We start from the raw sequence: 20,988 nt of genomic DNA on the forward strand, positions 1-20,988 counted from the left end.
ACTTACAGGTGCTGGGGATCAAATCCACGGCCTTGTGCATGCTAGGCAAATGCTCTGCACTGTTTGCCATTTTTTTTTCTAGTGCTGAAGATCAATCCCAGGGCCTTGCACATACTACAAAAGTACTCTACCACGGTGTCACCCCCACTCCAGCACTTCCGTTATATTTTTAAATTGGGCTATTTGGTTTTTTTTCCCCTCCTCAGTTGTATGAGTTCCTTATTTATTTATTTTTGGCTATTAAGCCATTATCAGATTTATGGTTTACAAATAATTTCTCCCATTCTTTACTTTTTTATTTGATAGTTTCCTGTGCTTTTCGAAATTGTTTTAGTTTGATATAGCCTTACTTGTTTATTTTGTTGCTTGTGGTTTGGGTGTGAACTCCAAAAAATCATTGCCAAGGTAAATGTCAAGAAGGTTTTCTTTTGTTTACTTCTAGGAGTTTTCTGGATTGCCTGGCCTGAGGTTTAATTCTTTAATCCATTTGGGATGGATTTTCGTGTATGGTGTAAGATAACGGTCCAGTTGCATTCTTTTGCATGTGTATGTTTAGTTTTCATAGTATCATTTATATGAGACTCTTTTTCCTGTTGTGTATTCTTGGTACTTTTGTTGAAAATCACTTGACTGTATATACATGGGTTTATTTCTGTGCTTTCTATTCTGTTTTATTGTTCTGCGTGTCTGATTTTATGCCAGAACAACAGTTTGTTTTGGTACTACCTTGCATTGTCAGGTTCATCAATATGAAGAATCAACTCTGGACTCTGTGGCTGTGGGCGGAGTCAGCATCCAGGCCTAGACCCGCCCCAGCCCCGCCCCCGAAGACCCTGCCCCCGGGCCTAGTAGTCACCTCACCTCCGCGCTTGGTTCCGCCTCCTGCCCCCGCTCTGAGTGGATCTCAGGCTCAGCCGCACTCTCGCGCGAGGAAGCTACCATTTCTCTGCCATTAGGGGTTCAGAGTGTCTGATGCCCGAACCCCAGTCAGTCTCCTCCGGCTGTAAGTCGCAGGAGGAAGTGACGTCATGACTCGCTTCCGTCTTTTCCAGTGCGGAGTCCTGGCAGCTGGGTTCCTTTTCACCTTAGTGGTCGTGGGGCTTCCTACGCCTTCAGGGCTGGGTGCGGGGCCGGCCGGCGCTGGAAGGGGGCAGTGAAAGTACGCGTTTGACCCGGGACGCCGAGGAGCCTCTCGGGAGACACCTGGCTCGCCCCGCCCGCGTCCGCCGGGCCGCGCCTCCTCCCGGACTACCGGGTCTGCGAGGCCGCTCGGGCTGTCAGGAGCCACGTCGCGACTGCTGGTAAACGCGCTTCCTCGGGGTTTTTGCAGACACGGCGATTGCCTCTTCAGAAGCCCCCGAGCTATCTCGGGGGGTATCTCTGTGAATTATTCCCGGGGAGGAAAGAAGGTCCGGCAGTTTGGGTCTTGGTGGCTGCGTCCCCGCGTCCCTGCGTCCGGACCTGGCGACCCGCGCGCCTGCGTGGAGTAAGCTGCGGGGGTGCTTGCCGGCGGCTTGGCTTTGAGCGCCCTGTATCCATTTCTGACACGTTACAATTAGAGAGAAAGCCGCGTTGGTAGGTGTCCAGGGAGTGCGTGTTTTCGTCTGCAACCGTAAACGTGGGTAGATCGCGAGCCAGTCCACGAAACAAGCACACTCAGCCATTCTTCTCATCTGACTGCCGGGCTGTGCCTCCCGCAGAGCTTGGCCACAGTGGCCTGTGGAAGACAGGATAGAGACTTGATTGCACTTAATATTTCAGTTTATCATTTTTCTCTCCAGAAAAATGAACCTTTTTGACTGACCTATTTGAAAAGAAGTATTTGAAAATTGCAGGCATATTGAGCTCTACGTGCTTGGTAATGCGTTTCTTATAAAATTTTTAAAAATGTTATTCATATATAGGCTGGGTAAAAAAGTAAAAGCATGGTTTTGGTTGTTTTTAGTTCTTATCTCTATTCGAGGTTCATATTTTGTAATTGCTTTTTTATTCTCTTTGAAGCTAGAGTAGTGGCTATTGTTTTTGTGTCCTTTTAGGAATCACTCTTTCAGAAAGTCATACTTCTGATTGTATTCTCTTAGTATGTTTCAGTGTTTTTCATTTCTTGTTTTCCTTGTAGATTGAAGAATGCCTGAATGGCTGACTAAGGCATAGTGACAAAATTCAATTTAGAGCTGTTCTCAGGGAGCTTGTAAATTAGTGGAGGAGGCTAACAAATTAACAAAGGTGGAGAACAGTGTTATTCTCTGATCCTCGTATGGGAGTGAAACTAAGAAAAGAATGATGATTAATCCTAGACCAAAACTACAAGGTGCTAGAGTTAGCCATAACAGAATGGAGTAGAAGATGTGAAAGCTTTCTATGAATTGTTGGATTATGTTTTTTGCAGGAGAGAGGGACGTGCATCAAAGATTACTTCCAGGTTTGACACTACAGTTATTTTCTATGGGAAAATAAAGCTGAGGAAAGAATTTACTCTTTAATATGTAAATGACAGGGAAACTAAGTTATGCATATTCAGATGATATAAGGCAAAATAAAACAAAACATGAATGTGTGTGTGTGTGTTTTTCTGTACTGGGGATTGAATCCAGGGCTTTACACATGCTAGGTAAGTGCTCTACAACTGAGCTACAACCAATCTTTTAAAAAATTTTTATCATGAGACAGGGTCTTGCTAAGTTGCCCACATTGACTTGTGATTCCCATGCCTCACCCTCTTGAGTTTTGGGGACAGGCATGTGCCACCACACTAGGCTCTTTTTGTTTGTTTGTTTGTTTTTCTTTTTTAAAAATTTTTAAAAAATTTTTTTAGTTGTTGATAGCCCTTTATTTATTTTACATGGTGCTGAGAATCGAACCCAGTGCCTCACACATGCCAGGCAGGTGCGCTACCACTGAGCCACAGCCCCAGACCTGTTTGTTTTTCTTTTTGAAATAGAGTCTTGCTATCCTGTCCTTACTGGTCTGCAATTCCTGAGCTCAAGGGATCCTTTTGCTTCTGCCTCCTCAGTAGCTGGGATGTGGGCATGTACCACTGGGCACAGTCAACATACTCTTATTATCTTAGTTTCTTTTAGTCAGTAGCCTATACATGGTTAAAGTAGAGTCTCTGCTCAGGATTTCAATTGATTGCAAACAAGTCATTGTTGGGGTTGCAGTCTCATATTGCTTAGTAGGGAAGCTTACACAGGGAAAAACCTATTTGTAGACTCACTCACTTGCAGCTGTAGATTTTGTTGCTTACTGTCTGCTGGAGTCTGTCCTTAGTTCTTAGAAGCTACTTATAGTTTTGCCACGTTGCCACTTCATAAGCTAGTTAGAGGAGTATCAGAACCTTAGTGACATAACCTGCACTTTGATTTTAGGGATTATAAAGTAATCATTTGGTAAAGTATTTGTAAAGTTTAGATGTTGTGTATAGGGGCTGGGGATGTGGCTCAAGCGGTAGTGTGCTCGCCTGGCATGCGTGCGGCCCGGGTTGGATCCTCAGCACCACGTACAAAACAAAGATGTTGTATCCGCCGATAACTAAAAAATAAATATTAAAATTCTCTCTCTCTCTCTCTCTCCCCCTCTCTCCCTCTCTCTTGAAAAAAATAAAATAAAATAAACATCAGGGTCGGTGACCCTAAAAAAAAAATAGATGTTGTGTATAACAACACCTAAAGAGAGATTGTGGTTGGTGAGTCAAACCATGAGATGACGGAGAAAGTGGGAGGAGTGTAATAGGAAAATGCAACATGTGAATAGGTGGTCCTTTCCTGGTCTGTGAGTTTGGTGATATGTGGGAAGGAAAACAGTAATCTCCATTAATTTTAGTAATACAGATTTTCCTAGAGCTGTATGGAGGTATACATTTGAGCAGAGAAAAAATAAATTTTGAACTGAGAACAATTGGTGTACCAGGAGCATGGCACAAGCAGACAGTGAGTTCAGGAGGAAAAGCAAAATTATTCTATGTCCATTTTGTGTTTCAGGTGACAGTCTGTGGGCATTGTTTTGTGGAGGTTTAAGTGTAATGGGAGAAGCCATCTCCAACAGCAAGTTCCTGAGTTGGGGCTATGTTTTCTGGGGTGATGTCATTTTTAGCAGTGATACATTGGGCTGAGGTGAAGTCATCAGGGGTGTGGGATTAGGGTATCCTTTTTAAGTAGGTACCCAATGGAGTTAATGTGACCCTCTGGTTGTAAACCAGTAAAGCACCCAAGCCAGTGGTAATAATACCAACGGTTAACAGAATGTTGTTTAGCTATACTTGAGAGAATTTTTTGATTGTGTTATTTTTTTTTTCTGCTGGAAATAGATCCTACTATCATATTTCTAACTCTGAAGAGAAAATGGATGTCCTGGCAAAGCCTTGTTTTATGGCCTAAGTGTATGTGGAAATGTGTGAGATTTTGATTTACATTTGGGTATCTATCAGTTAAGAAATTCCCAGAGGGGTTTTTGTTTTTCCTTGAATGGGACAATTTTTAGGTAATGGCCTAGTAGTTTATAATAAATGTAAGAGATGGGGGCATTTGTTGATCAGGGCTTCCAATGCTAAGATGAATACCCCATGTTTGGCTACTTAGGTTGTTTCTTGAGTCCTTTCTAGTGGATGGAAAGCAGCAACTCTCCACTAAACTTCATCATGTATGATAGTCAGCAGTGCCCTAGTCTAAGGACTCCAATTATTCTTCAGTTAATTCCAAGGGACTTTTTAGGTAATCATGGAGGACACTTTGGTAAGAGGCTGATAACAGGAGAAGCCACTGTCTCTTGCAGGTGGAGTATACCAGAGGTCCCATGTTCTGCTCCTTGCTGTCTTAAGGAGGCCTTAGTACTTATGCAAAGCTTGTGGGGTGGTGTTTCCATGACCTAAAGCATAATGGGTAGCTGGGTATGGGAGGTGATAGGCTCAGGGTTTGTGAGATCCGTTATTTCCAAGAGAAACTGGTAGGTGGCCAGTCATACCTATAATGCAAATAGCAGGAGGGCAAGAGGGGCAGTTCCTTACATTAGATGCCATGGGCAACCAATGGCCACCACAAGTGGTCTAGAGACTCGAGGAGCATTAAAAAAGATTCCCAGAACCTCTATCTCAAGCTGAGTTTTTGTTTACTCTTTTTTTTTTTTTTTTTTTTTTTTTAATTTGAAGGTGCTAATAGGAGTGCCTGTTGATTTTAGTTTGGACAAAAAGTTTGTGAAATTTTACAAAATGGGGACTATTTTGCCAGAACTCAAAAAAGAGTACTAGAAGATATTGCAGTTATTTGTCCTTCATGAGTGTGCCAGTAGAATCTCCTTAGGGAAAGATGTTATCATTATCATACCTATATTCCTGCAGAAGATGTATGTCCTCTTTGTTTTCAAAGATATTGCAGGGATGCCAGATCTATTGGATGAGGAAAAGGTGTATTGCATGTCTTTGGAGGTGGGGGCAAGTTGCAGCCCAGAGGCTGTTGAAATAGGCACTGAACAGAACATGTTAACCAGATTTATAAGAGGCCAATATTTACTGGGTGTTGAATGGATAGAATCAGAAATTTTAGATAGGGTCCCACCTTACAGTTGTAGCAACCCATCATGAGGTGACCTTTATTTTCAAATTTAAAAATAGGCAAGATTGAGCTGACAGATGGAGCAGCAGTAGAGATAATCTCCTCTTTATGAACTGGGATTTATGTAAATTTAAATCCTTGAGGTCCTATTTTAATTTACATTGGGCCATTGTTAATAAACTGTTTTTAATTAGGGATCCCTGGGCCTCATTTTGTGAAACCAGTTTGTGCTAAAGTCTTAATTTAATTATTTCTTATGTTTTAGTATGTTTATTACAATGTTTAGCTATCTAGAGGTACAAGCCATTTTTTATTTTTATTTTTTTTTGGTACTAGGGATTGAACCCAGGAGTACTTAACCACTGAGCCACATCTTCAGACCTTTTTACTTTTAATTTTTTTGATACTGGGTGTTGAACCCAGGCGTGCTTAACCACTGAGAAACATCCCAGCCCTTTTTGTATTTTATTTTGAGACAGGATCTCAGTAAGTTTCTTAGGGCCTCACTAAGTTGCTGAGGCTGGCTTGGAACTTGCAATCCTCCTGCCTCAGCCTCCTGAGTTGCTAGGAGTACAGGTGTGTGCCACCATACCTGGCTTATTAGTATTTTTACTGACACTTAAAACTATGTTTAGACAGACTATAATTTATTTGTGTTGGGAACATTCAGATTCTTGTTAATCACTTTGAACTATTCAGTTACTTGTTGTCTACCACAGTTATCCTACTGTGCTATAGAACATCAGAAGTTATTCTTCCTGTCCATCCATGTCTCTGTGCCAATCCATTTTGAAAGATTTTGTGCGTGAGTATAAGAAAAGGAGCAGGATGTGAGGAGAGGTTGCCCAGAGGCTTTGGCCCCCAACCCTGCTCCCTTTTTCCTTTATCAGCCAGAGACAGAAACTAAATACCTAGGCATCAGGTGGCTAAAAGCCTAGAACAAAATGAAAAAGGTGAGGGAAGAGACTGTCATCTCAGATGACTCCCAGCTGAATGGGAATAAAAAACTTAAGTATAGTGCAAATGCCAGTTGAACAAAGATAAAAGTGGCCATAGATTAATTAGTAATTTTATTTTTAATTTCTTTTTTTCTTTTTTGTGGTGCTGGGAATTGAACCAAGGGCTTTGTGCATTCTAGGCAAGCACTTTTCCTCTAAGCCACATCTCCAGCCCTAATTAATAATTTTAATATCAAATCCCTAGGTGCCAGGGGAGAAAATACAAGTTAGTTGAATAGATATGAAAATATTTTATTATAAATAGCTTGAATGGGGGGGATTGTGGCTCAGTGGCAGAGTGCTTGCCTCATATGTGTGAGGCACTGGGTTCTTTTTTTGGTACTAGGGATTGAACCCAGGGGTTTGCTGTTCTGTTCCATTGGTCTCTTGTGTCAGCTTTTATGTCAGTAAAAGGTGATTATCTCCACTGCTTCTCCATATGGCAGCACCACATAAAATGAATAAATAAAAAAAATAAAGGTATTGTGTCCATCTACAACTAAAAACAAATTAAAAAAATAAATAGCATGAAGTAATTATATGACAGATTATTCATATGAAAGAAAAATAAAAGAAGTTTCATAATTTGATCTTGTTGAAAATTAAAAATTTATATGTTAAACTTTTATGTAACAAAATATATTAAAAAAAAAAAAAACTATTAGGGAGGTTAAGGTAGGAGGATCTCTTGAGTCTAGGAATTCATGGCCAGTCTGGAAAACAGAGCTAGACCCTGTCTCAAGGGGGAAAAAAAAAAGATTAAAAAGGGTGTTAGTTGGGATTTGGGCCTGCACAATGTAGGTTTTATTTTATCTTTAAAGTGTGCTAACATGATCAATTGACAAAATTTCATGAATACATTAATAATGGAGACTCAATTATAGCTATACCTGAGGATCCCACTAAATTTAAATATTGTTCTCCTTATATTCCTAAAGTTACTCAATATGAGAAAATTGGTATGCTTCTCTTTTAACTGTAGGCTTGACTGGATTTCAGAGTCACATACCCATTGCCCTAAAATACTCCACCTATATCCTCTGATAGAATAAATAGTAATTTAAAACTAAAGTCAGTTTTTGTCATTTACAAATTGGTTTCATTTGTGGGCCCTAATTAAAGTAGTTAATATGGCCTCAAATTAAAGCCCTCCAGGATTAAACCTGGTTATATAAAACATAATAAATAAAAGGTGATTATCTCCACTACTTCTCCATATGGCAGGCCATTATTGCCCATTGTTAAATCTGAAAATAAATAAATGGTGCCTCATAATGGATGATTACAATCTTGAAATACCATGGTTTCATCTAGGAAGGCCCCATAATTAATACTTAGTAGTAGTTTTATTAACATTACTGATTGTATTTAATCAAAAACTAGTAATAGTTTTTCTCTTACTACAAATTCTGTGTTTTTTTTTCCCATTACTTATTTCAGCAACCTTTCAGCCTCAGTGGGCCTCACCCTCCAAAGGGACATATTTCCTGTTTTACGCATGACCTTTGGGGTAACTTAACAATGTTGTGATCACATATTATCTTTGCAGACAACACTGACTGTATACACCTTTCTGTAGGACTTACAGGTATGACATTACATTAATAACATTCTCCATGGATATTCATTTAATATACTTCTTGATGACACATGAGTTCAGCATCTTTTTGTCCTTTTTGGGTTCTAATGGGAGGATATTTCTCATTTACAAATTTTATATACAAATGAAAATCACCAGGCATTTTTATTAATGCTCTGAGAAACCCCTTTACTCTAGAGGTTTCTACAACCTCGTTTAGTTTCTCTTGGAGTTCTCTGGAGTACTTATGATGCCCACTATTTGCCCAACACTATAAGAAATTGGCCCTTATCAGATGAATAGTTTGCAAATCAACTGACCATAAATGTATGGATTTATTTCTGAGTTTGCTGTTCTGTTCCATTGGTCTCTTGTGTCAAGCTTTTATGTCAGTACATGCAGTTTTGCTTGAGATTTCCAGCTGTTTTCTTGCTCAGAGTTCTTTGGTTCTGGTGAGTCTTTTCTGGTTTTATGTGGATTTTAGGATTTAAAAAATATTTCTGGGGGAAATGCCATTGGAATTTTGGAAAGGTTGTCATTAAATCTATAGATCACTTTGGGTAATTTTTTTTTTTACCTGCCCAAGCCCAAAGAATAGACTAAAAGATATAAGGAACAGTAAAAAATGAGGCTTTACTTTAATAGTAATCTTGCAAGATCAGGTGCCTAGTGGTCAGGGACCCCCACATTGGGTATAACTAGTGATTTATCCCCTAGAGTGCAAGATCCCTCCACTGGTTCCTCATTGGCGGAGTACTATAGAAGGCACACTAATTTCGAATATCACCGAGGTTTTGCTGTCTCCTATTGGGTTTTTTAAAGAAATATACCTTTAGTTTTCCCCATCTCCCTTTGTTCTCTTGTGATGGGAAAGCCCCCTTGGATTGAGTGCACCCAGTTTCTCTCTGTTGGTCAGGTGGTGGGGCCTTCCTTCTCACCTGCGGTTTGTCAAGGGGCTGTGAATTTTTACCCTGTGTGTTAACTGCCTTGTGATTTTCCATTCTGATCTCCTCTCCAGCCACCTTTCTTACATCCCAAATAATACAGGCTAAATACCTGTATTCTGAAAATGGACCATTGGGATTTTCTATTTTTCACAAATCCAAGGCCTTGGGCATGCTAGGAAAACCTTTCTACCACTGATCTAAACCCTAGCCCAATAAGGACATTTTAATAATTCTGATCTATGAATATAATTGTCATTTTTTTTCTTTTTTTGGGGTGATACTGGGGATTGAACCTGTTGCCTCACACGCTAAGTCAGGCACTCTATTCCAGAGCTGCATCGCGTTTGGTTGTCCTTTTCCATTTTTTTGGGTTGTTTTCAATTCTTTCATCAATATTTTATAATTTTCAGAGTACATATTTTTGATCTTCATGAATAGATTTTTTTCTTCAGTATTTTTTTTGTAGTTGCTGTAAATGGGATTGTTTTCAATTTTTTAAAAATTTTTATTTTGAGGTGATTTCAAACCCATGGTCTTGTGCATACTTGGCAGGAACTCTGCCACTGAGCTACATCCCGAGCCCCCAACCATTTTTTTTTTTTTTTTTTTTTTTAATTTTTGGTACCGGGATTGAACCCAGGGCTGCTTAACTACTGAGCCACATCTCTAGCCCTTTTTGTATTTTATTTAGGACAGTGTCTCAATAAGTTGCTTAGGGCCTCACTAAGTCGCTGAGGCTGGCTTTGAACTCATGATCCTCCTGCCTCAGCTTCCTGAGCTGCTGGGATTATAGGCATATGCCACTGTGCCTGGCTGTCTCCAGAATTTAAAAAAAGTATTTTTGATCTGAAGTTTGTTGAATCCACTGATATAGTCTACAGACACACCACGCTGAATGTGCCCAATCTTATCTGAATCTACTATGTGGAACCTGTGGATAGAGAGGGTTAACTGCATTTTGATGAGGATATTTGCATTTATGTTCATCATGCATATTGATCTATTTTGGTTTTTTTTTTTTTGTTTTGTTTTGTTTTTGAGTACCAGGGATTGAACTTGGGGGCATTCAACCACTGAGCCACATCCCCAGCCCTATTTTGAATTTTATTTAGAGACAGGTCTTACTGAGTTGCTTAGTGCCTCACTTTTTGCTAGGCTGGCTTTGAACTTGTTATCCTCCTGCCTCAGCCTCCTGAGCTGCTGGGATTACAGGCATGCACCATTGCACCCAGCATCATACGTATTGATCTGTAATTTTCTTGTGTCATATTGTCCTTGCTTGATGTTTGATGAATAATAAGTAATGCTTATTGATAAATGATTGATATCTACAGGAACACATATAACCTTCTATACAGAGGAACAGAGATTGCCACCATCCCCTTAAATGCGTAAGCTACCTTGATGTGTCCTTGGAATCACAGGCCTATTTCACCATCAGCTGTACGGGATGGAAGCCATTGATTTGTCCTGTGGTAAGTTCTGCTGATGTTATTTTTCAGAGACTCTACTTTAGGTGCCCCCTGTATAGTATATTTCTAGTTCTCTGGGCTTGATGCTGCTGCTTGTTCATTTCAGGAATACTAAAGTCAGCAGAGAGGGCTCTTTTGTAAGTCAGCCCCCAGGTATGTTTGCTTTAGTTATAGGTGCTACATGATTTCATTATGAGTTCTATCATTATAGGCAGTTAAAGAGGCGTATTTCTCAGGGTTTACAGTTCTTTTCTTCATCTGTAAAATGAGACCATTAAACTTTTTCTGATGGGTGGCATGGCTCAATATCTCTTTTTCTGGCTCTAGTTGTGACACATTGCTCTGGCATTGTAGCATTTATTTATTTTTATGTGGTGATGAGGATCATTGCCTCACATGTGCTAGACAAGCACTCAACTACTGAGCAACAACTCTAGCCCCCTTTTCTTTTGTACCAGGGATTGAACCCAGGGTGCTTAGCCACTGAGCCATACCCCCAACCTGTTTTTTTTTTATTTTTTTTATTTTGAGACAGGGTCTCACTAAGTTGCTCAAAAGCCTTGCTAAATTGCTCAGGGCCTCTCTAAGTTGCTGAGGCTGGCTTTGAACTTGCGGTTCTCCTGCATCAGACTCTTGAGTTGCTGGGATTGATAGCTGTGCTCCATTGCACATTTTTACACAAATGCCTATAGGGATTTATTTATGACCATCAAAACTGGGAGTAATCTAAATGGGGCATTATCCATGTACTTGGAGAATGAATAAACTGGTATTTCCATACAATGGAATCCTACTCAGCAGTAAAAAGGAATGGACAGCTAACATCTGCAGCCACATAGACAAATCTCAAATGCTTCTACTAAATACAAAAATGACAAACTCATGCTACATACCTTATGATTCCAATTACGCAACATTCTGGATCAGGTGAGTCACTGGTTTGTGAGCCAAATCTAGTTCCATTTTTATACAGAATGTAAGCTAAGTATTTACATTTTTAACTAATTAAAGAAAAATAAAAATTTTAGAGGGGCTGGGATTGTGGCTCAGTGGTAGAGCGCTCACCTTGCATGTGCAAGGCCCTGGATTTGATCCTCAGCACCAAATAAATAAATAAATAAATAATAAGTAAAGATATTGTGTCCATCTACAACTAAGAAAAAATTATAGAAAATTCAGAGTCCAAAATATTGAAATACATCCATGTTCATTCTTTTACATTTTATATATTATCTTTGGCTGCTTTCCTACTATAGTGGCAGAGCTGAGTAGTTGCTACAGAGATTATATAGACCAGAAAGCTTAAAATATTTATATGGTCCTTACCAGAAAGTTTGCTGGCTGATGCTACTGCGACAAAGAACAGCTCAGGGTTGCCAGGGTAAAGTGGTGGGGTTGACCAGGAGGGCTTTGTCCAGAGGGTGACAAAAGCATTGTATCTTATCTGTGATAGTTGCATGACTGCATTAGTTAAAAACTCAAAGCTTGACAAAAGTGGATTTTTAAATACTTTTAAAATAATTTTTAAAAAACAAGAAGAACAGAAAATGTCAGTGGTTGCCAGAGGGTAGGGGATAGGCAGCACAGGGTAATCTTTTGGGTGATGTGGCTGGCACAGTGATAGGTGTTTGTAATTCCAGCTATTAGGGGTGCTGAGTTTGAGGCTAGCCTGGGCAACATGAGATCCTATCTTAAACAAAACACAGCAAAATGAAAATTCCCCCAAATTACACATTTGTCAAAATTCATAGACTTGAAACTAAAAAGGGTGATTTTACTGGATGTAAATGCAGAAGAAGCATTTCTGTGTTTCATTTGATAATCTGGGAGCTTCTCTGGGAATATAGTGGGCTTTTGGTTTTTGGTACTGGGGAACCTATCCTGGTGCTGCTAAGTATACACCCACTGCTGAGCAAAACCCCCAGAAAGAAATGCTTGCTTTTAACTTTCACAAAACTCTCAGGTAATAAGCAAAGAATTAGAACAAAAGGATCCTAAAACTAGTTCCACAAAGCATGTTACTATAAAAATATGTACAGATCTTTAATAGAAAAGTATATTTCTTTTTTTATTATTTTTAAAAATTTTTTTTAGATGTTGATGAACCTTTCTTTTGTTCATTTATTTATATATTTGGTGCCAGGAATCGGACCCAGTGCCTCACACATGCTAGGCAAGTGCTCTACCACTGAGCCATAACCTCAGCCCAAGAAAAATATATTTCTTTACAATACAAAAATAAAATTTGAATAGTCAAAATTAAAAAAATATATATATATAAACAGAGGTGAGAGGCAATGTATGACTTAGGAACTACATATTTAGCTAAAACTAAATCCAGTTCTTTATAAGAACTAATTTCAGAACATAAATCATATATAAATCCACAGCTTATCCAGAAGCTCTTCAGAATCTGTCTGCAAGTTCAAGGGGAAGTACAGTGGTGTCAGCTGTAGGGTGGCCTGTCACTGCAGTTGTACTATTTTCCCTTCAGCTTTTCATGGCATAGATGCAGCAGATGCTCAGTCTTAGCCATGAAGGAATATGCTGTACTGGAAGTTTCTGGAAAAGGTGACCAAAGCCACATGGTGATGTGCTTGCTTCAAAGGAACAGGGCTCACCCAGGAGGGTCCTCGCCAGGCGATTTCTAGATTTCACTTCCATCATCATCGTCCTCATGCTCTTCCTTTTTAAACATTTTCAGGTACTTACTAGCTAAAATCTTCTTTGGTAATATATCTGCAAGAAACTGAAAAGTTTTTGACTCTTCTGCAGTATTTGCTAAATTGCTGTTAAGTCAGTGTTCTTTCTTTTCCATGACTATATTGGTAGGATAGGTGGCTAGGTACTGAACAGAGACCTCCTTTAACCATGCACTGAACTAGTAGGACTGGAAACCATCTAGAGAAAGTTGAAGCAATTAACTGTGGGACTTAAACACCATCCAGCCTCCGCACAGGAAGGCTGTGGTCCTCACTCATCCACACAAGTTGCTCCAGGACCAGCAGGACCTGGGCGAGCCACACACATCCTGGCTCCCAGCCATTCTGCCTACATGTGGGCAAGGTGAGCCCTGGGGGCTGTGGTGGCTACCTCAGCCCCTTTGCCTCCAAGCAGTAGGCAGCAGAAAAATGGACTGAAGTCTTTTTGGCCTGGTCAGGGAACAGTGGACATCCTCTCCAGTCTGTACGTTTGACTGTGGACCCTGAGTACTGGGGTCAGCAGGAACGGCACAGTGCCTGTGAACATGGGTTGTGGCGGGGCTAGCGTGTTTTCCTGAGTGGGCTGGCTTATGTGGAATTTTGAACTAGAATGGAATGACCTTTAGGCATGTGAGTGTGGGAATAATGGTCACTTCTGGATTTTTATGCCTTTTTTCCCCCTCTTCCTACTAGGCTTATTTTCTAGGGGCCCCATCTGCCTTCATGAAGAAAAGACAGAGGCAGAAAGGATGGTGGTTGATGGCCTGACAAATTGTTACCAGGTAGGAAGAATGTACTATCCTCCCAAATGGCATACTTCCTTGCTCCAGGTAGATATTTTCATCTAGGTGTTCTTGTCTGCAGGGATTCTTAAAGCATATAAAGTCTCCCTGAATGACTGAGTCCAAGTTGAATTTCTCCTGAGAATGCAGCCTCTTATATTGGGGAAAAATTTTCCTGAAAATCGTCCTGGGATTTCTTTTTTTTTTTTTTTTTTAAATATTTTATTGTTATTTTTTTAGGTGTAGTTAGACACAATATCTTTATTTTACTTTTATGTGGTGCTGAGGATCAAACCCAGGGACTTGCACATGCTAGGCGAGTGCGCTACCACTGAGCCACAACCCCAGCCCATCCCGGGATTTCTTTGCACCAACTGCATGTCTCACATTTTGCTGAGGGTTGTGATAGATGATAGGAAGGTGAATGTTTCATTTTATGAAAGACTTTATTTATTTATCATTTATTGAATGTATAAAATGTGATATATGTGTGAAAAAAAATATATATATATTTTAAATTTAATTTAATTTTTTATTTTTGGGTACTGGGGATTGAACCCAGGGACACTCAACCACTGAACCACATCTCCAGCCCTTTTTGTATTTTATTTAGAGACAGGGGCAATCCTCTTTGAATTGGCTATTCTCTTGCCTCAGCTTTCCAAGCTGCTGGGATTACAGTATGCTATGGCACCCAGCCAGGAGTATATTTTAATAGAGGAAAGTAAGATGAGAAAGAGCTCCTGGTCTGGTTGTGGTGAGATACATTCATGTTTTCAGTGTGCCATTCAAGCCATATGAGTGGAGAAGATGAATAGTGGGTGAGTGTGCAAACAAAGAGTCTCTAGAATCATGAAACTCTGAGGTAGATATTGGGAGAACTTCCAACTCTGTTTAGGCATTGGGTTATCCATTCCCATTCTCAGTGAACTTTATGGAGATGTTTCTTGGCTCAAACTGGAATGTGTGTGTTATAGGAGTCTGTGACCTTTGAGGATGTGGTTTTAGACTTCTCCCAGGAGGAATGGGCTTTACTGGACCAAACTCAGAGAAACCTGTACAGAGAGGTGATGCTGGAGAACTACCAGAACCTGGTGGCTGTAGGTAAGACTGCCATCATTACTGCATCTCATAAAACAGAAGTATAATGTGTTTTTACTGTTTTGCAATAGCAGTGATGTCAACTGTGAGAAGAATAACTGGCATAGTCCCAGTCCCAATATGTTGTTATCTACTGTGGTGGTTTTTAAGATGTGGTCCTAGGAACAATAGTATCATTATTATTCTCTCATAAAAGTGCATCTTCAGCCTCCATCTTTGGTGTACTGAATCAGAAACTCTTCAGTTGGGACTCTGTCATCTGTGTTTTAACAGTTCCTCCATAGAATCTGATACACTGTAAGGTTTTAAGAATGACTTGTGTAGATTTTCCCCATGTTTACAAAATCTTTTTTTTCACTTTATTTCCTATTTGATTAACATTTAGTGCTTTGTAATTGTCTACATAATCATCAGTCTGGGTTTCAGGGATCAGATATTAAGAGGGGGTATTTGCATATGAAGTCTTTTTTCAGTAATCATTTCACTTCTGTCTTTAGAACCATAGATCCTAAATCATGGGAAATATGATCTTTTGAATGAGCCACTTCCATTAATGCATCTTTCCTCATGTACAGGATGTCAGCTTATCAAACCCAGCCTGATTTCTTGTTTGGAGGCAGAAGAAGAGTTGAGGACAGTGGAGAGAGGTGTCATCCAAGGTAAGTATTTGTGAAAAATAGTTCTGGTCAATGGGAAGTTCATTATGTTTGCAGTATTAAAGGAATTTCTTTTTTATGATGCCAGGGTTGGAATATAGGGTCTTGAACATGTTAAGCAAGAGCTCTACCACTGTGGACACTTTATTTTTTGCAGTACTGGGGTTGGAACCCAGGGGAGCTCTACCATTAAGCTACATCCCCAGGCCTTTTTTAAAAAAAATACTTATTATTATTATTTTTCCAGTTTTAGGTGGACACAATATCTTCATTTTATTTTTATGTGGTACTGAGGATCGAACCCAGTGCTTCATGAATGCTAAGGCGAGCACTCTATCACTGAGCCAAAACCCTAGCACCCCCAGCCCTTTTTATTCTTTATTGTGAGACAGGGTCTTTGCTAAGTTGCCCAAACTGCCTCAAACTTTCAATCCTCCTGACTTAGCTTTCAGAGTTTCTGGGATTATAGGCCTCTACCACTGCCTAACCAGAGGAAACTAAAAAATACCCTTTGAGTGAGAAGGCCGAGGCTATTGGACTTGGAAGCTTTGGGATATCTTCACATTCTAGTACTCCATTACTTCCCGTTTATTCCAGACATTCTTACAGTCTCAGCCAGTGACTTGCTCTTTCTTCTTTGAGTTTATGTTTTTCACGTATGGTTTTTGTTCATACCTTTCTTAGTTTTCTTTCCTAATAATACTGTTTCTGTTTAACAGGACATTTAATTTTCAGAATAAGTTATTAATTTCTAAATTTTGACCATGTCCTTGTGACTGTCAAATTTTATTTTATTTTAGTTATTATTGTCATTATTTTGTTACTGGGAATTGAACCCAGGGCCTCATACATGCTAATGCCAAACTGCTTCCCTTGCCCCTTGAATTTTAGATATAGCCAAACTACTTGAATATATTCTGGCTTTGTTTTTTAGCATATTAATATGAAAATAGGTACAAATGAGATGTATCATTTTTAACTTTTCCACCTGACTATTTTATCGTGGAAACACTTTTATATGTTTTTCTGTTTTACTTCAGAATGGGCAGCACTTCGACAGGATGTGTTTTGGTTAAAAATGACAAGTGGGATACAACTGGTAAGATTCACAATGGATATTTCTCTTTTATTTCTTAATTGTAGTTGTAGTTGTACTTTTATTTTATTTATTTATTTTTATGTGTTGCTGAGAATGGAACCTAGTACCTTACGTGTGAGGCAGATGGTCTACTACTGAGCTGCAACCTCAGCCCTGAATATTTCTTATTTTCCACATTTAGAGAGGAATGGGCATTACATGATGGAAATTAGTGCCAGCGAGAGATATTTGGGAGAAATAACCTTTACCCATAAGGAGCAGGTTTCTAAAGAGATGCCCAGAACTTTAAAACTTCAGAGTTTCCTCATGGATATATTACCACCCACAGAACTGGACATTGACTGTTTAAAATAATCTTAAGAAAACCTACAGAGATTCTTTCACAGAGCAGATGGCATGGGGTTTTTGCAGTAGGGTTCCTTTACTCATAGGCAGTGAAACTCAGAGGGCAATAACTATGTACATATTTTTTGAAAATAACAAAAATCATAATCATCATAATGTTTTTGTCTTGACATGGGTGGAATCTACAAATAAGTTTGAAAATTTTCTTATTCACCATTCATTTTTTATTTTTGAATCAATAGGCAAGTTGCCACAATGGAGAGGAGCTGTATGACTTTAAGCCACATGGAGAAATCTTCAAAGGACACTCACACTTTCTGACAAACATGGGTACTCAAAACAGAGGGAACACTTGGGATTATGATCAGTTTGGAAATGACTTTCCTACTCTGCACAAGGAAACTTCTGCAGAGAAACTCGCTGTGTTCAGTCAATATAGAAAAGATTGCAGTGTGACTCTTAGTGGCGCTTATCAGGCAACTTGTGTGCAAGCCAGAGCATTTGAATGCAGTGACTTTGGGCAAGCTTTTGTTAGTCAGTCTCACCTTCCATCACAGGGTAGAATTCACAATGAGGACAAACTGTTCCAGTGGGAGCAGTGTGGTGATGCCTTTAGCCACTCCAGGAGCCGAGCTACACATGTGCAAACATACACTGGGAAAAAAGCCTATGAGTGTAAGGAATGCGGGAAAAGTTTTAAATATTCTGCCAATCTTAACATTCATATGCGAACCCATACAGGAGAGAAACCTTATCAATGTAAGGAATGTGGGAAAGCCTTTTCTAGGTGTTATCCACTAACTCAGCATTTAAAAACCCACACTGAAGAAAAGCCCTTTGAATGTAAGGTTTGTGGGAAATGCTTTAGAAATTCTTCATGCCTTAATGATCACTTTCGAGTTCACACTGGAATAAAACCCTACAAATGTAAGGACTGTGGCAAAGCTTTCACAGGGCGCTCTGGCCTTAGTAAACACTTACCAACTCACACTGGAGAGAAACCATATGAGTGTAAGGAATGTGAGAAAGCCTTTACTTCATCCTCAGGCCTTATCAAACACATGAAAAGTCACACAGGAGAGAGACCCTTTGAATGTGACCATTGCGGGAAAGCTTTTGCTTCTTCTTCATCCCTAATTACACATTTGAGAACACACACTGGAGAAAAGCCCTTTGAATGTAAGGTATGTGGGAAAGCATTTACGTGTTCTTCTTATCTTCGCATTCATATGCGAACTCACACTGGAGAAAAACCCTATGTATGTAAGGAATGTGGCAGAGCCTTCACTGAGCGCACAAGCCTCACTAAACATTTACGAACACACACTGGAGAGAACCCTTTTGAGTGTGACATGTGTGGGAAAGCGTTTGCATGTTCCTCCTATCTTCACAATCATGTGCGAACTCACACGGGAGAGAAACCTTATGTATGTAAGGAATGTGGGAAAGCCTTCACTGTTTCCTCACACCTAAGTAAACATGTAAGGATTCACACAGGAGAGAAACCCCATAAATGTGAGGCATGTGGGAAAGCCTTCACTGTGCGCTCAGGTCTCACTAAACATGTACGAACTCACACTGGGGAGAAGCCCTATGATTGTAAGGAATGTGGGAAAGCCTTCACTACATCCTCAGGCCTCATTGAACATATAAGAAGCCACACAGGAGAGAAACCCTACGAATGTGACCAATGTGGGAAAGCCTTTGCTTCCTCCTCATATCTTATTGCACATTTAAGAATCCATACTGGAGAGAAGCCCTTTGAATGTAATATGTGTGGGAAAGCATTTACGTGTTCCTCCTACCTTCACATTCACATGCGAACTCACACTGGAGAGAAACCCTATGAATGCAAAGAATGTGGGAAAGCCTTTACTGTTTACTCACACCTAAGTAAGCATGTGAGAATTCACAGTGGAGCAAAACCCTATAAATGTAAGGATTATGGGATGGCCTTTAGTAGTTCTTCTCATCTTACTGAGCATATGGAAACACTGGTGAGAAACCCTTTGGATGTGAGGAACGAGGAAACTGCTTTAGGAAGCCCTCTTGCCTTAGTAATACGTTCAGATTCACAGTGGCAAGAAACCTTATCAATGTAAGCCATGTATAAAGTATTCATCTGTCACAGTTCACATCAAAGTCCTGGAAGAACTCACATTCCAAGCTGCCCCATGATCTTAAGAAGTGTGGGGAAGTCATCAGAAGCTGCTCACAATCCAACATGCAAGAACTCATCTTGAAGCTGTACCATGTCAGAAACATAGAAAGCTGTCAACTATTTTTTGGGATCTCACTGTGGAGAGAAACCTTATAGATAGCAGAACTACAACTTTTCCATATTTTATAAGTGTTCTGATGGTCACCTACAATACCCAATGGAGAAAGAATTCATGAAAGTAAAAAGTATTTGCAAGTCATTTTTTATATTACATTATTCTTCAATTTTTAATAAACGTGATATTCACACTTAAGAGAAGTTGTTCATCTATGGGATATGAGAATTGCTTCTCTGGATCCTGAAATGCTGTTGGAGGCGTGTTTTTCTTTGTGGCGGTATAGATTTCTTTTGAACATTTGGCAGTTTCAGTATTTCAAATATTTTGAATATTTATGTACTCTTATGACTTTTCAGTTTTAAATGTTTAATTACTGCTCTTTTACTTTTTCTCCAAATATTACTGAGATATGACTGATAACTAAAATTGTATATATTTAGGGTATAGAATCTGATGTACAAAATATGTTTGTGAAACGATTACTACAATCAAGCTAATTAAAATGTCCCTTATGCGATATGGTGACCTTTTATTTTTGGTATTGTGTAGCACTTCCTACTGTCTTAGCACATTCAGTTTTACAGCACATTTTTTTATTAACTATATTCACCATGCTGCATATAAGGTCTCAAGAACTTACTCATAACTGAGAGTTTTTACCATCTCATTTATCCCTTCCCCTAGCTGCTGGTTACCACAATTGTATTTTTCTTTCTGTGGGTTTTAGGTTCCTTTTTTGTTTTGTTTTTATTTTTTTTGTTCTTTTTATAGAACGTATTTTGACATACATACATGGAGTATAACTTATTCTAATTAGAATTCCATTTTTGTGGTTGTATTGACTTTTATATTCTGTATTTAAGTATGATTGCATAGTATTTGTGTTTTTTTATCTGACTTATTTCACATAGCATAATGTCCTCCAGATTCACCCCTGTTGCCCTAAATGGCAGAATTTTCTTCTCTTTTTAAGGGTAAATATTCCCTCCTTCCTCCCCCCCCCCACACAAAACAACATACAATTTCTTTATCCCTTCATCCATCAAGGAACACTTAGGTTGTTTCAATACCTTGGCTATTATCAGTATTGTTGCATTTAACATTAGGCACTCATTTCCTTGGATATATATATCCATAATGGGATTGTGGGATCATTTGGATGTCCTATTTTTAATTTTAAGAGGAAACTCCATAGTGTTGTTCTCCAGATGGCTACCAAGTTTTGTTCCATTCAGCTGTGTACAAGAGTTTTGTGTGTAATCTCAGTGATTTGGGTGGTTGAGGCAGGAGGATTGCAAGTTTAAAGCCAGCCTCAACAACTTAGTGAGGACCTAAGCAATTTAGCAAGACCCTCACTCAAAAGTAAAAAATGAAAAGGGCTGGGAATATGGCTCAGTGGTTAAATGTCCCTGGGTTCAATCCCTGGTGTTTAAAAAAAAAAAGTGTTGTGGTTTCCTTCTAATAGTATCTTGATTTTTTACA

The 20,988-nt window shown here is 39.4% G+C and overlaps 1 protein-coding gene across 2 annotated transcripts; it reads left to right on the forward strand.

Annotated features, from left to right (window-relative positions):
- The first annotated feature begins 1,063 nt into the window (after nucleotides 1–1,063).
- Nucleotides 1,064–19,914, forward strand: LOC143394531 (uncharacterized). Of its 2 annotated transcripts, XM_076849239.2 has the most exons (7): nucleotides 1,064–1,301; nucleotides 10,405–10,545; nucleotides 13,938–14,026; nucleotides 15,004–15,130; nucleotides 15,703–15,786; nucleotides 16,824–16,882; nucleotides 17,470–19,914. In XM_076849239.2, the coding sequence occupies exons 2-7, from the start codon at nucleotides 10,521–10,523 to the stop codon at nucleotides 19,327–19,329; spliced, it is 2,244 nt and encodes a 747-aa protein (XP_076705354.2). In that variant the 5' UTR covers nucleotides 1,064–1,301; nucleotides 10,405–10,520; the 3' UTR covers nucleotides 19,330–19,914. The 2 variants fall into 2 exon arrangements, with proteins under 2 accessions (XP_076705354.2, XP_076705347.2); XM_076849232.2 differs by lacking the exons at nucleotides 1,064–1,301; nucleotides 10,405–10,545 and having other exon boundaries at nucleotides 13,781–14,026.
- The last annotated feature ends 1,074 nt before the right edge of the window (nucleotides 19,915–20,988 follow it).

Source organism: Callospermophilus lateralis, chromosome 1 (genome assembly GCF_048772815.1).
Source record: "Callospermophilus lateralis isolate mCalLat2 chromosome 1, mCalLat2.hap1, whole genome shotgun sequence".
NCBI lineage: Eukaryota > Metazoa > Chordata > Mammalia > Rodentia > Sciuridae > Callospermophilus > Callospermophilus lateralis.